This window comes from Myodes glareolus, chromosome 21 (genome assembly GCF_982192425.1).
Source record: "Myodes glareolus chromosome 21, mMyoGla1.1, whole genome shotgun sequence".
In the NCBI taxonomy this organism is placed as follows: Eukaryota; Metazoa; Chordata; class Mammalia; order Rodentia; family Cricetidae; genus Myodes; species Myodes glareolus.
In genome coordinates, this window is record NC_142046.1 from 64,464,619 (window position 1) to 64,479,682 (window position 15,064).

Genomic DNA, 15,064 nt, shown 5'->3' on the forward strand with positions numbered 1-15,064 from the left:
CTGGCTAGGTGGGAAGGTAGGTGCCACTGGTGGGGGACGTGCTGGGAGGAGAGAGGACATAACGCATGTGGGGCACTTACACAAGCTCAGCCCGGTGGGGAGGCCTCACACTCAGGACTGCTTCTGACAGCCCTAGGTGGCATAGGGACTTAGACCTGGGACAGTCCTGGGGTCTGGATCCCTGATTTGCTACTTGAAGTACTCTATACAACCTTGAGAACTCTACACCCCACCCTCCACATATCACTTTTCCTGTCTGTAAGCTGGAGACATCAGCATCTGGTGGCTGAAGGGATTAGCTAGTGATGGGGGAGTGAGAGGAATACTTAGGGAGAGCCAGGAGAGGAAGACAGGAGAAATAACACTAAGGATGTTTTAAAAAAGCTATAGGGAAGCACATTCCTTTAAAAGCTTACTTAAAAATACATACATAACACATATATGTGTATATATACATCATATATGTATGTATATGTATGTATGTGTTAAATGGAATGATAATGCTTCCCACAAGAGCTATAGGCTATCTAATAAAAACCCCAGTGCCAGGCATGAGAAAGCTCCCTTGAATCCAATAGGCTACTGCCATTGTCCTTGGTGTCTTCTAGAACATGAAAGTACGGCCTGAGTACACTCTGAACACAGGACTTGGAAGAATGAAGCTAGAAGCAACCCGGAGGCTCCTTCCTGAGGACTATGGCTCTCATAGTATCTAAGGAAGCAACACAAGCTGCCAAAGGAGAAAGGCCATCAACGGTTCTACTTGATTGTAAAGCCCATGAAACACAATGACATCATGACAAGGTATCCCTAAAGGTGAAATAGTGGCACTCACATCTTGGTGGCCAACAACTGTCTGTCTGGACTTAAGGCTTGCTGAACAGGAAGGAAGTCACGCCTCATGCTGTAAACCTAGCCAACCACCCAGAGCTAGTGAGGTCACAGATTTCAGAAGAGAACCTACCACGTCACTTTTCTAAGCCAGTGTATTTCCTCACTGTATTCTAAACACCAATCCTGACATCTACAGGTAAGTGTGGCTCTCAGAGACCATTACAGAGAGCCACAGTAGTCAAAACAGAAAAAAGACCTAACTGTGGGTGCCTATCTCCAACTGATACAGCTACAACACAACCCTTATATACATCTAGGGCTCAGAGGACGTCATGGAAGAGGGGCTGGAGAGACCGTGAGAGCCAGAAGACCAGGACTCCTGCCTGAGATAGTTCTCCAGACACGGAAGCTGCATGCATGAAATCACAATGCGTTTGACTACACAAGACCTTCATGACAACACCAGCTGATGTGCCAGTATCAGTGGGGAAATTTTACAAGGCCTCCCCACTAGGATAAAGTGTTTCAGGTCATTAATGGCTGCTGAGAGACGATGAATCAATTTCCCCAGGAATTAGTTCCCTGTTATGTTGTTCAGTCCTAAGTGGCCATCCTTAAACACATGTAGGTACAAGCAACACAAAATTGATTCAGTAGGGTGTGTGTGTGTGTGTGTGTGTGTGTGTGTGTGTGTAGCCTGCTTATTTTCACATCCTTTATTTTTTGTTTGTTTATTTTTGAAATGGAGTCTCACTGTGTGTCTTGGCTGGCCTGGAACTCTCAGTAGACTGGGAGGGTTGTGGCACTCTTCCTGCCTCTGTTTCCTGAGAGTTGAGATTACAAGGTGTATACCATCACCCCCAGACTCTCTGTCTGTGATTTTATAAGCCACAGAAAACCAGAAATACTATCAGGTAAGGGGCATGGTTGAGATCTGAACTCAGGCTGTTCAAATCCAAGGTCTACGACTTCTCTAAGACAGAAACTAAAAGGGAGTTGAATACAGCTTCAGAGGAGGCAGAAAATTAACCAGATGTTTCCAACAGCTCAGCTGTCGAGGAGAGCACCCCATGCCTGTGACTTGATGATGCTTAAGTGTTAGAGACACAGCTCAAGCAGCTGCCAGTGCCGAGCTGAGAAGAGGAAGGAGAGGGGAAACAGGGCTGGCGCTGTCAGAGATGAGAGCATCACTACCAGGCCAACCTAGAAAGGCTACCGATGCCAGGCACAAGCAGGAAGTTGCTGTGTGGCACTTCTCTCTTCCCTCTTGAGCAGTGGTTCTCAACCTGTGGGTTGTGACATCTTGGGGTCGAATGACCCTTTCACAGAAGTTGCACATCAGATATTTATATTACGAGTCATAACAATAGCAAAATTACAGCTATGAAGTAGCAGTTAAATAATTTTATGGTTTGGGGTCCCGGAACATAAAGTACTGTATTAAAGGGTTGCAGCATTAGGAAGGTTGAGGGCCACAGAGCAGAGCGAGTCTCTCTTCTCTGGGGTCTGCTCTCTTGCTCTATGGCTTCTGGAGATGTGGTTGATGGGAGGTACTGGCTGGGGATCAGAAGGCAAGCAAGAGAAAAAGTGGGTATTTACTCTTCCTGCTGCTTCCCAGCCCTGTCTTGCTTTTCTAAGTGGCTGTGTCTGTTTGTGATGGCTGCTTCTGCCCGGAATCCTGGTCTAAACCACGTGCCTATTCCTCCCACAAGACTGCAAATCTAGAGTGGCGATGGCTGTCTGTGTTCCTCCCTGTCAGCCGCAGCTCCCATGTTGGTGCTTGGCTGCACACTTCTTCCCAAGTCTTGGCTCAATGTGCTTTCTAACTGAGACCTCCACAGAGATAGCTGTTCCGGGAGCAGACAGGACAGCCTGACACTGGACCAAATTGAGCCGTTTTGAGGCCTGCCAGTATGGCGAGGCTTCACGCGTGTTCCCTTGTGCCACGAGCGTAAAGGATAAAGGATGAGTAAGTACGAACGCCAATTGCTGTAATAAATCATTTGTCAGATGTGCTTCTGTGGGGCGGGACTGAAACTCCGTCCCAGTGTGGCAGGGCTATAAATAACAGTGCACACTTCAGCAGCCCCAGCTTTCAAAGCCCTTCCCTGGCCCCCAACCCTATGTGTGTTAATTTAGGCTGTCAGAGTTCAAAAGGCTTTATAGCCCATTTTACAGAAAAGGAAACAGGCCCACAGAGGCTCTGAGACCTGCTTCAGTCGCACCAAGTGTCCCTAATTTGAATCCACATCCTGGACTCTAACTACCTCCCCTTTGTTTCATGATAATGGTGAGGAGGACTGTTATTGGGACAGGGTCTCACTATGTAGCCTAACCTGCCCTGGTTGACCTAGAGCTCACTATGTAGACCAAGATGACTTCTAGATTATCGAGTTATGAATGCCTCTGTATCCTACGAGTTAGGTTTAAAGGCAGATCGATTTTTTTTTTGTCTTCTGTAGGCCAGCCTGGCCTCAAACTCAGTATGTAGCTGAGAATGTGCTGTGGGATGTCTTTCTGTATGCATTTACTATGTTACAATGAAAACCTTAATTTTTGGTTAGACAGAGAGGGGAAATGCTTGTGGGATGTCTTTTTGTATGCTATGGATATGTGTTGCTCTCATTGGTTGATAAATAAAGCTGCTTTGGCCTATGGCAAAGGAAGGATAGAGTCAGGCAGGAAACCCAAGCAGAGATACAAGAGAAGAGCAGAATTTAAATGTAAGAGTTAGATAATAAGCCTGAGTCATGGGCCAAGCATCTGTAAGTAATATTAAGCCTCGGAGTGGTTATTTGGAAGCTGGTGGGTAGGAGAGAAACTCTAATTACAAAAATGACCTTGAGTTTAGGATCTTCCCCCCACCTCCCAAATGATTACAGGTGTACACCACCATGTCTGGTTTTCTTCTGTGTTGGGCATCAGAAAACAGGGTCTTATGTATACTAAGCAGTCTACAACTAAGTTACATCCCCAGCTTCATCTTAATTATTCTTAGTCATCCTTCTGAAGTTCCAAGAGGTTGATTCTAGGAGCCTTGTAGACACCAAGACCCATTTTCTATAAGGCTCAAGCCCCTTACATAAATCAGCATGGTATTTGTCTAAACTGTGCACACTGTCCTGTGAGTGTCATATCCTCCCTAGATAACTTATAAGGCTTAACAGAGTGTATATTCTGTGCAAACAGTGGTCATGCTCTATTGTTTAGGGTATAAGAAGGAAACAAAGCCTGCTCTCCTTTGGGGCAGGTATAATTGCTTCCTCAAATATCTCTGATCTGTGTTTGGTAGCATCCACAAATGTAGAACCCACAGCTAAGGAGAGCTGCCTGCATTTTCCTGTATAAACAGTTTTTCTATTTGGGTTTAGGTTTATCATTCTCTTGATCACAGGAACTGGCCTCATTCCACTCCCCATCAGCCCTGCAGCTCAGCATGTGAGAGAACCAGAAGCTGAAAGAGACCTTCAAAGCCATCGCCTCATTATCCGCAAGAGTTTTCACTCTTGAGGCCTCAATACTCCTGTGCAAGGAAGTATGCAGCCAAGTTTAGCTTTGAGGAGTGCCAACCATTACAAGGGCTTCCCCATGCTGAGCTGACACTCAAGAACGTTTGCTGAATGGAGAAGCGTTTTTTTATCACCGTGCACAAATCCCTTGGAAGCACTCATATCTGTTTAGAAATGATTTGTCCTCCCATAGAGCAGTGGAAACTCCTTCCTAAACCAGGACCCAAAACTGTTAAACCAGCAGGAAAAACAGCAACAAACATGCAAGATCCGGGTTGACTTGGGAGGGAAATTTTGGGTCTGGGATTTGGGTTTCTCTGTGAAGGAGGTGCTGTTCTCGGCAAAGCTTTGCCTGCTGGGAAGTAATTTTGCCAGCTGAAATACACTTTTACAGTTGATTCTGTACAGATAGGAAAATACTGCCTGGCAGTCTCTTTGCATCTGGGACGGGGGCCACATCTTTAGAGCCTGCTTGGACTCCTCCCCTGAGAGACAGGCCCAAAGCCAAGCTTATTTATTTAGAGTCTATGGACCTGATAAACTGCAAAAGCAGCCATTTAAAAAGTTGCCTGTTGTTGATGTTTAGGAGCACATCCTGAGCTGACCGTGGTAGTCTGCACTTGCCATGCAGCCCTGGGAGAGGCAGAGAGTTACTGTGAGGTAGCAGCTAGCCTGGAGTGCATAATGAGCTGCAGGCCAGCCTGGGTCGCAGGGAGAGGCAGGGGCAGGGGACAACCGTACTGGTTCTAGAGTTTACCAGCAGCTGCAAGTGCTGCTGTGGGGCCAGGCTGCCAGTCTCTGAACGTCTTCCCTGGTACTATATAAGGGTATGTGGCTCTGCCCAGGTAGATGGAACCACCCAACCCAAGGCCCAGAGTTTCGCAGGGATGAAGAGATAACCCCTTTGACTCTTTGGTCAGCCCTCAACAAGTTTTAGATCATATTTTCTATTAGTGACTGGTTTCTGTGCTGACAGGCTGGACACGGATGTTAGAAAGGGCGATACGCACCTGGGACCACTGGTCCTCCCACTGACATGGCAAGAAGGTGGGGAGGAGAGAGGACCATGGGAACATGCAAACACCCCACGGGAGAGGTCTTCCTAATCATGGTTTTCTGTGGAAATGACTGAAGTGGCTGCCTTTGAAACCCAGTCTCTGTGGCGTCTGAAAGCAGGAGGGGAAATCCAGATTGCGGGGAGAGTGGTGAAAGCCAGGGCCCACTTCAGCTCCGTCTCTGTCGCTTGGCCTGGGAGCTTGGTGAGCTGCGTGCTGTGAAGTGGGAGGGGAACCAGGCCAGATCCTGAGCTTCAGGAAAGCTGCCGCGGGTGATTTTTCAACACGGAAAGCCTGCTGGAAACACCTAGCATATGAGGAATGTCTAGCAGATGAACCAGTGGGCCCCCTCCTTTTTTGTAGGTCCTAGACACCAAGAGAGGAAATCCAAAACTGCGTTGTCTTTTAGTAGCAATGCTGTATTAGGAACTTTCAGAGGGAAACTGAGAAATCAGACATCATTAAAAGTGCTTCTGTTCCTCCCCCCACCCCCAGCTGTCAGCACTGGGTATATCCCTATGGCTACTATATTTGTGTGTTGTTAGGCCAGTCACATAATGGTTGAAGGTATGCCAGAAGAAATGAATACAGACCAGGCTTCTGGCTCTGAGGCTCAACGAAGTCGGGCCATTTCTGAGTAGGAGGGTGTAGTGGTCTGTCAATGAGGTGAGCCTTTCACCAAGTGTGAGAGGGCTTCACAGATTCAACATTAAGGGCTTCTTTAAAAAATAAAGATTTATTATCCTTTTATATATACATTGGGGTTTTGTCTGCGTGGACGTCTGTGTTAGGGTGTCAGATCCCCTGGAACTGGAGCTACAGACAGCTGTGAACTGCCATGCAGATAACGGTAATTGAATCCAGGTTCTTTGAGTGAGTAGTCAGTTCTCTTAATCACTGAATCATCTCTCCAGATGAGGACCAGGCGGGGAGTTTCTGAGGTCTTCAAAGACCAGGAATTTTAGGTTGCATATGTATAAATGTATAACTGACTGGAAGGACGACCCTCTGCCCCAGCTGCCATCTATGACGCTAACATCCTGTGAGGGGAGCAGGACTGAGAGAAAAGGAGCCCATGTTGCGGCTCTGTGTAGCTCTTATATTTGTAGACAAGTATCCCTTAGAGGCATGCTAGGGACTGAACCCAGGGCCGTGCACACGCTAGGAAAGGGCTCTACCACTGTGCTACATCCCTAGCCTAAAAAAAGCATATTTTAAGAAAACTTCCATTTGTAGATAAAATAGCCTCTAAGAACAACAGCAGCAAAACGCCAGCAAAATTGCTCATGACTGGGAGTACACACTCTTTTATTGGGCAATGGTTCACACTTTCATCAGGGACATAAGGGTTTAGAGACCTCCACAAGGTAGCAGAGAGACCTTGACTGGACCTCACACGTGCCTTCTGGACCTAGCTTCTCCCTGTCTTAGTGGACCACGTTGCTTCTGTTCTGGTCCTGGTGGGGCTTCGCTCTCCACACCTGCCCACATCTCTAGCTCTAGCCCCTTTCCACAGGCCCTGTAGCTCCCTGCACCCTGCCCACACTTTCAAAGCAGCATCTTTATTAAGCTCTCCTCAAAATACCTAATTTGGGTCTGTCATTTGCTTCCTGCTGAGGCCCGCATAGATATGACATTATAAATCAGCCATTAAATCATCAATGCCTACACACACACACACACACACACACACACACATGCATACATACACACACATACATACAAACATAATAATACATATATATATACACATACACATATACACGCATGCATGCATACACATATACACGTGTACACACATGCACACATATACACACATGTACACACACATGCACTGTACACACACATAGACTTGCTCTCTCTTGGCTTGTAACATTTAATCACTAACAAACACATATGTGCCTCACAGACTCACCGTGCAATACGACAATTAGCCCAATTCAAAATACTGAGCTGAATTTTCAGAGTGAATTGAGGCAAATTGAGGGTATATACCTGGGCTGCAAGGTCCCACCCCATTCCTGTGTCTAAGCTACAGGATGCCACCTCCTGCTTCTGGAGGGGGGGGTTCTTTTGTCTGTAGACCGTTAAACTATAAGTTCTTATTTTTAGATACGGCGACACTTTGTCCACCACACACCCAGACAACCCTATCAACTGCACTCTCAATATGCTTGGAAAAAAGCTTCCAAAAAAAACCACTAAGAGATCCTTAGAATAACTAACTATGCAGAATAGACAAATCTAGGTATAAAAACCAAACATTCTTCTGACCAAACTGCAGGTGGAGAAAGAACAAAAGCCTGTAGAGATCACACAAAAATTAATTTTAACAGAGAGAACCAAGTCCACTAAGAATTGAAGGGAGATGTACCGAGGCCACTTTTCCAGTAGCTGGACCTGATTCATGACCAACAGGCCACCTTATGAAGTATCTTTTTGCTTGGGGTTGTGTCTTAGGCAAACAGACGCCAGTGGCTTGGACAGAATGACCTCTACAGCTACACTAAGATGCTCTCATGGTCTTAGACAAATCACTTCCCCTCCAGAGCGTTTGTTTCCTCTCTGTAAAGGGACAGTTTTGTCTAGTGCTCATGGGATCTTTAACACCTAGACCATCTCAAAATCAATGATTCTGCAGGCAGAGAGCTGCACAGAGTGGGGAGGTGGGCATAGAAATGAGCCGCAGAAGTAATTAGCGATGGAAGTGCAGGTCTCTAGCTGCCCCTGGGTATCAGATGTGCAGCGTACAGCAAGGCCAATCTTGTCTGAATAATTCCACTCTCTCCAGAGCAGACGGCAACAACAGAGTGGAGAGAAATCTGGCTTCTGTTGGAGGGAAGACAGATGAACTTGTTTGGGAGGCAAAAGGCCAGACTGTGGATTGGGTCGCTGGCATCTGCTAGTATTTCCACTCCCTGGGAACCCAGGTTCTTTGTTTTTCAGCAGGGTGGAAAGAATCGACCACCTATGCATGCTTTACTGAGGATTCACAAGTGTGAATGCCCCAGCTTTCCTGGCTGTGTTAGGCATCACTCAAGAATATTTATCCACATCCGGGTCCCTGCATGGATTGGATGTGAGAACTCAGTGAGCCTGCCTTTTCTCGTTAGGACTGGAGGGATTGTAGCATCTACCCTCTAGGATGGGGGAGGAGCAATCAGACATACAGCACGCTATGCACATGGGGCAATGAGTGCCCGTCTTACTGCTAAGTGGCTTTGTGAGGTTTAAACATCAGCCTCAAATCACCTTGTCATGGAAACCATGGCGAGTGCCCTCTTCTCCTATCTGAGCATCCAGAAAGGCGATTCTGTGGCCTTCCTGCCACAGCAGCCGCTTGGCCTTGAGTGTCAGTGTGTCTACCACTGTATGGGAGTGGCGGTGGGGACCTGGGTGGAGGGAAGAGATGGCAGGATGCCAGATGTCTCCCAATGGCAGTTTTCTTTGGCTCTCTGAAGACTTTACCCGGGTTCATCTGGGTAGCATTTCCTGCCCTGTACTTCTGGTTCTGTTACAGAGCAGGTTATTTGGGTTCCTCAGAGGAGCCCATGCCACTCAGGTGGCTTCCCTAGATCCTGAAGATTACAGTGGTGTATTTCATGGAGATCCTCTTCCCAGTCTTGTCCAAATAAACAATCTAAGCTATCTTTACGTAGCCCAGGCTGACCTTGAACTCCCTATGTAGCCCAAGCTGACCTTGAACTCTCACCGCAGCCAAGGATGACCTTGAACTGATCCTCCTGCTTCTACCTCCTGAGTGCTGAGGTTACAAGCAAGTGCCACCATTCCTGGTTTTAGGTTTTGTGTAATTTCTTGAGATGGGGCAGGAGCCCCAGCCTTCTTGCATGTTAGGACCACACTCCACCGACTGAGCTACACCCACACCCTCAACCAAAGCTTATATTGAACTAAGTGTATCTTCAGTCCTATTGTGCCTAGCTAGGGCACAGCCACCGCACAATCAGCTGGAGATGCAGAACTCCAAAGCAGCTCTTCCTCAAATGAAAGGTACTGTTTCAAACTGCATGACACCAAGAGGCGGGCTCTTCACAGCAGACCCCAACTTCACAGCGTTCTGTCACTAGAGTCGTTTGGAGGACTGAAGGCTTTCTAATGGCCAAAGGGGAGTTATAACGTGCAAGCTTGTATTTTAGATTGAGAATTTTATTAAAGTATATTACTATTTTAAGCCACCATACAAATATCCTTTGTATTGATCTCAGTGTGATGAACTAACTGAATAAATATGCCAATTTCTTTCAGTGAGCCAAACAGTATTTTTAACCTACTTTAAAATATGTGTTGTTTCCCAGGGTTTTTCAAACTCTGGAGTTGATTATGAAAGCGATTTCAATTTTTAAAAATTCTTCTTTCCAGAGAACATACATATATATTTTAGACTACCAAATGGAAAGCTTAATGGGACGGGCCATTATTTTTTAAAGTTGCAAAGTAAGGTGAAAAGGAAAACGAATTATTGTGATGGTTAATAACGACTGTCAATCTGATCTGATATAAAACACCCTGGGCATCAACTTATGGGCATATCTTTGAGGACTTTTCCAAAGAGATTTAAGTGAGGGCTGAAGACCATCCCTGAATGTAGACAGTACCATCACAGAGGTTGGAGTGACCACCAAGTGAAAAGGAGAAAGCAAGTGGAACCAACATTCATCTCTCTCTGCTTCCTGGCTGAGGATGCAATGTGACCTGCCACCTCACACTCCTGCCGCCAGGCCTTCTCATCATTATGGATTATGCCCTCAAAACGTGAGCCAGAGAAAATCCTTCCATCCTTAATTGCTTTTGTTGGGTATTTTGCCACAGAAGCTAGAAAAGTAGTTAATGCAAGAAATTGGTACCAGGAGCAGGGTTACTGTTGCGATAAACATAATCATATGGGTTTGCGTGCTTTTGGGACTAGTTTGCTGGAGGAATGCAAAAAATTTGGAGCTCCAGGCTAGAGAAGCCCTAGAATGACATAAGAAGAGAGTAAGGGGCCACTGTGTGTCAGGGCCACCGTGAAAGCACAGCAGGAACAGCAGAACAGCCTGTTCTGCAGATGAGAAAGGAGTGTGGCGAGTTTAAAGCTTAAGACAAAGCAGATGTGGAGAAAGCAGCTAGAGCTGCTGGAGAAATCAGTGCCCCTCAAGAGAAACTGATACCCTAGGATAGTAGGAAAGACACCCTGAGGGCGAGGTCTCACTCACAGAGCACTTCAACTTGTGAAAATGCAAATTCACTTGAAAAAGAGAAAGCCTACATTTAGAGTGCTAATCACCAGAACCAGAGGGCCACATAGGAAAGCATTTGTCCAGGGTCTGCCTCCAAGGCACACAAAGGTTGCCATAACCGTTGTCTGGGGGCTTAGGCTGCATCTTCCTCTGACAGCACAACCATGAGGCACTGGCTCTGCAGGCATGGAGGAGTCACAGACGCTAACACCAGGGTTCTAGAAGCTACTGAAGCCAGGCAGTGTGGATCTGGGTCAGGTCAGACTTGCTGTAAGTAGGCACTGAGAGGCCATGGCACAATGCTGAAAAAGTGAAGCCTAAGTTGCAATGGAGACCCCAGGGTATTGGAGATGCTAGTACTGACGAATGCGGTCCAAGAAGAACTGCAGAACGAAGCAGAGCTGGCCCAGGAGAGAGTCTGTGTGTACGGAAGGCACCAGAACCAGAACTGCAGCCACCCAAGGGAGTTGCAGCCCAGACAGTGCCACCAAGAACCCCACATCCCAGACATGGAACTACAGGGTTTGGTGTCCATCCTGCTGTGATCCAGTCATACCTTGCCTGAGCCTGAGTCTTTGCTTGTTTATTTCCATTCTTCCTTTGTCGGAAGGAGAATGATTTCTTCCTGATATTGCATAAGAGAAGTGTACGACTTGTAGGCTTGATTTTTATAGGGAGTCATGTATAAGAGATTTCCCAAATCTCACAAGAGAATGTATTTAAACTTCTGAAATTTTAGAACTGTTGAGATACTGGAGACTTTTAGAGATGAACTAAATATATTTTACATTACAAAATGAACAGGAGACAGGGATCAGGGATGCAATGCTATGATTTAAAAGCGATATGCTTGGGTGTCAAGCTGATGAAATGAAGGCTTGTGATAGTTAATCTTGATTATCAACTTGGCAGGACTTAGAGTCACCTAGGAGACACTCTTCTAGCCTTGTGTGATGGAGTGTTTAGTTCAGGTGGGAAGACCCACCCCAGATGCGGTGGCTGAGTTTCAAATGAGTACAGAGCAGACAGTGGGTGGAGCATCTCTGTTTTGTGACGGAGGATTCTATGTGACTAGCCACTTTACGCTGGTGCTGCCGTGACTCCCCTCATGATGGACCGGACCCTCAAACTGGACCAAAACAAACCTTCCTCTTTAAAAGGCTTTCTTCTGGAATGTTTGGACAGGAGGAAAAAGAATAACTATATACAATGTAGCACTACACGAAGACTGCTACAACAAGGTGACGCTTGAGTAACAATTCTTCAAATCTGTAACAAATGTATCCTTCTACGTCTTTTACCCTATCATTGCAAATCCATTTCCTTAACTTTCTTTTTTTAAGCATATAACATTGCGTACTTAATCAGGATCCTTCCAGGAAACTGGGGATTTTCAGAAATTAAGGGAATGACTGGGGAGATAGCTCATTTGGCAAGAGTGCTCAGTGTGTAGGCCCAGAAATCTGAGTTCGGGTGCCCAGCACACATGTGAAAGCCAGATGCAGTGGCACAGGAATCTGGAATCCCGGAAGTAGAGACAGGAGACTCGCCACAAGTGCATAGGCCAGCTGTCCTGACGCGTGGGAACGAACAAGCAGAACTGCCTCAAACAAGGCAGGGAACAGACATAGTTTTTAGAAAATTCAGAGTTTGTTCTCTGACCTCTGAACGCACGCGCATACACATACACAAGAGAGAGAGAGACAGAGAGACAGAGAGACAGAGAGAGAGAGAGAGAGAGAGAGAGAGAGAGAGAACACAAAACTGAAAGCCAAAGCACAAAGCGATCAGGCGGCTCAGCATATTCTCCCAGCATTTCACAGATGGGGACCTAACAGGGAAGAGGCCAAGGACTTGCCCAAGGCCCCGCTGTTCCAATCAGTTCACCCTGGGCTTCCTCTCTCTCCATCTTGCCTAGTGGAAAAACTCCCCCAAATAAAAGTCCTTCAGGCCCCACAGCTATTTGGAATACCAATTAGATGATATTTAAAAACTGTTTTTTCCCAAGAAAAGCATGAAAGAAGTACTGATCACTATAGCTGCTGCCTGTGAATCATGGGATTTCCTGGTTTTACAGAGAAATGTCAGTTTACCGTTTTGGAAGAAGAAACCGTGCCAGATATTGTGTTTACTTTGTGGGAGTGAGAGCCTCAGAAAATTCAGGCACAGGGCAGGGAACAGGGCTGGACATGAACCAGGCACACCAGCATCAGGGACAGAGCTAAAAGCAAGTAAAAAATGACAGAATCCAGTACTTCCGGAGACCCTGGCCAGCTGGTGTGACTACTGCCCTCAGCAGATCCCAGGCAGCTGGTTCCTTTTAATGGCAGGAATCCACACCTCACACCACAATTCAGGGATGGCCAGCTCTCAGGAAGTCCTCCCCAAGCTTGAACTGAAACCTGGTGGGGACCAGAAGACAGACAGGAGGATTTCCCTTTCAAATGTGCATTTCTGTTTGACAGGAATGTCTTGGGAGCTGCCTGTGGCCTCTGCCCCTGCTCAGCCGGGGAGGTTTACCTGAAGTTGTAGCCAGGGGAAACGCTGCTTTTCTCCGACACTCCGTCCAGCCGAGTGAAGGAATATTTGGGAATACACTGGTCCCAGGCCTTGTCCAGGTCACACACCCAGCCGATCTTAATGCCCAGAACGCCACCCTGAGGAAAGGGCCAGGTCTGAGCTCTCCTCTCCGCTGTCAGTCAGGGTTGAGGGTTTGTGGAGAGTGATTTCTTTCTCTTCTCTACATGGGAGGTGGCAGTAGGGAGGGGGTGACCTTAGGGGAGGAACCGGGAGTCTCAGAGTCCCTGAGAGACTACACAGGGGAGAAAGCATGGTTGCAGATGGCTTTCCTGTGGCATGACGCTTAAGAGACCGAAGGCCTCTTCTGGGGAGAAATGGGAAACTGAAGCTTGGGGAAGTAGAGGCAAGAGCTCTCGGGGAGAGATGGATGGGATTTGGGATAGGAATGGATTTGGGGATCTGCATGTCTGGGGTGCTTGCACCAGGAGGCATTTCTGCCCAGCATCCCTGGGGCAATCCCTGAAGCCTATGGGAGCACTGAGCTTTCCGGGTAGGGAGCGGGGCATGGACAAGAGACAGGTTCTCACCGTGCGGGCCAGCTTGGCAAAGTCTTGCCCAGCAAACTTAACCACATCCCCTACCCTCAAGATGGGGCAGAATGGGGCCTTTTCCGGGTGGAAGCGGCATGTCTTTATGTCCTTGTCTGTCAAGTTGGGCAGGAGGTTTCCCCTGGGGAGGAAAGAGGAAAGAGGTGAGGCCCAGAATGGAAGCAGAGATAGCTATGCCTAAGTTTTCCCCAGGCTTCTGGATGCTTCTGGCCCTCGACACCGACGTGGGGACATCTATTTCCACCATCGCTCAGCCCCCTTCCCGTCTACCTCCCTTCTTTCCCCGCATGGTTTTGTAGCCCCCGTGTCCCATCTCATGGCAGGGCTAGGAATGTCTGTGGCCAGGGTCTCCAACTACCAGGCTGGGCTCCTGGCGACCAGAGTCTCTCCTGATTGCTCTGTGCATCTCTGTGGTGCCTGGCAGGGTCCTTTCCACATGGCTCCCTGCCACTAGGTAGTTGCTGAATGTATGAGCCAAGGTTGTGAGGACAAACTAAGGCAAAGCAAGGAAACAACGAAACAAAACAAAACAAAACAAAACAACAGTCTCCATTTGAGGGCTGTAGGTGGCAAGAAACAAAAGTGACAGACACTTCAGATCCCAACTGCAGGAGACCTCGGTATCCACAGCCAGGCCATGCTGCCTTTTCTCAGCTGCAAGAGACTCCTACGTGGGTTCAGAGCTCCAAGGCAGGGACACAGGCAGAGAAATCAGCTACGTGACATTTGGGATAGGAGCCCCAGGGAGATGAGTAGGTGGAGGGAAAGTGGGGGGCTTCTGTGGCAGGCCGAATGAAGGGAGAATCGGGGACTCACTTCTCGAAGTTGAAGAGAGGGAAACGGATGCTGTTCTTGATGAAAATGGTGAAGTTCTCGGCTTCCATCATGATAGGCCTGTGGATGAGAACGGGCTATTCAGCTCTCAGGAGAAGGGACACCCGGGGGGGGCTTTTCTTGGGAATATTCCTTTGTGGGGGCCTCTGGAAAGGAAACATAGACTAAGGGCCTATGGGAGCAAGGGTGAGAGGCAGAGGCAGGGCAGGGGAGATGACACCCTAAGATAACATTCCCACTCCAAGAAAGAACATTAACTGGGGACACGCAAAGCCCTCCATATGCTTGGGGATGCTCAGAGCCTTACATCTCCACGGTGTCCACTTCGGTGGGGCACCAGCCCTGGATCTCACAGGTTCGGAGAACAGAGCTGTAGTTCACACAGCGGCCAGTGAGGATCCCTGGAGGGTGGAACTGCATGTCGAGGTGGCTTCCTGCCCCTTGCCACTCCCACCCCTGTCCTCACC

General features: G+C 47.7%; 1 protein-coding gene across 2 annotated transcripts in view; it reads right to left on the minus strand.

The window, feature by feature from the left end:
• Positions 1–15,064, minus strand: part of P2rx3 (purinergic receptor P2X 3) — a 39,470-nt gene that overhangs the window by 12,804 nt on the left and 11,602 nt on the right. For both annotated transcript variants that reach the window (XM_087900112.1, XM_087900111.1), the window contains exons 5-8: positions 14,905–14,998; positions 14,580–14,657; positions 13,743–13,884; positions 13,156–13,292 (exon numbers count right to left, since the gene is read on the minus strand). In XM_087900112.1, coding sequence (XP_087756238.1) covers positions 13,156–13,292; positions 13,743–13,884; positions 14,580–14,657; positions 14,905–14,998 — 451 coding nt within the window. The remainder of the gene's footprint in view (positions 1–13,155; positions 13,293–13,742; positions 13,885–14,579; positions 14,658–14,904; positions 14,999–15,064) is intronic.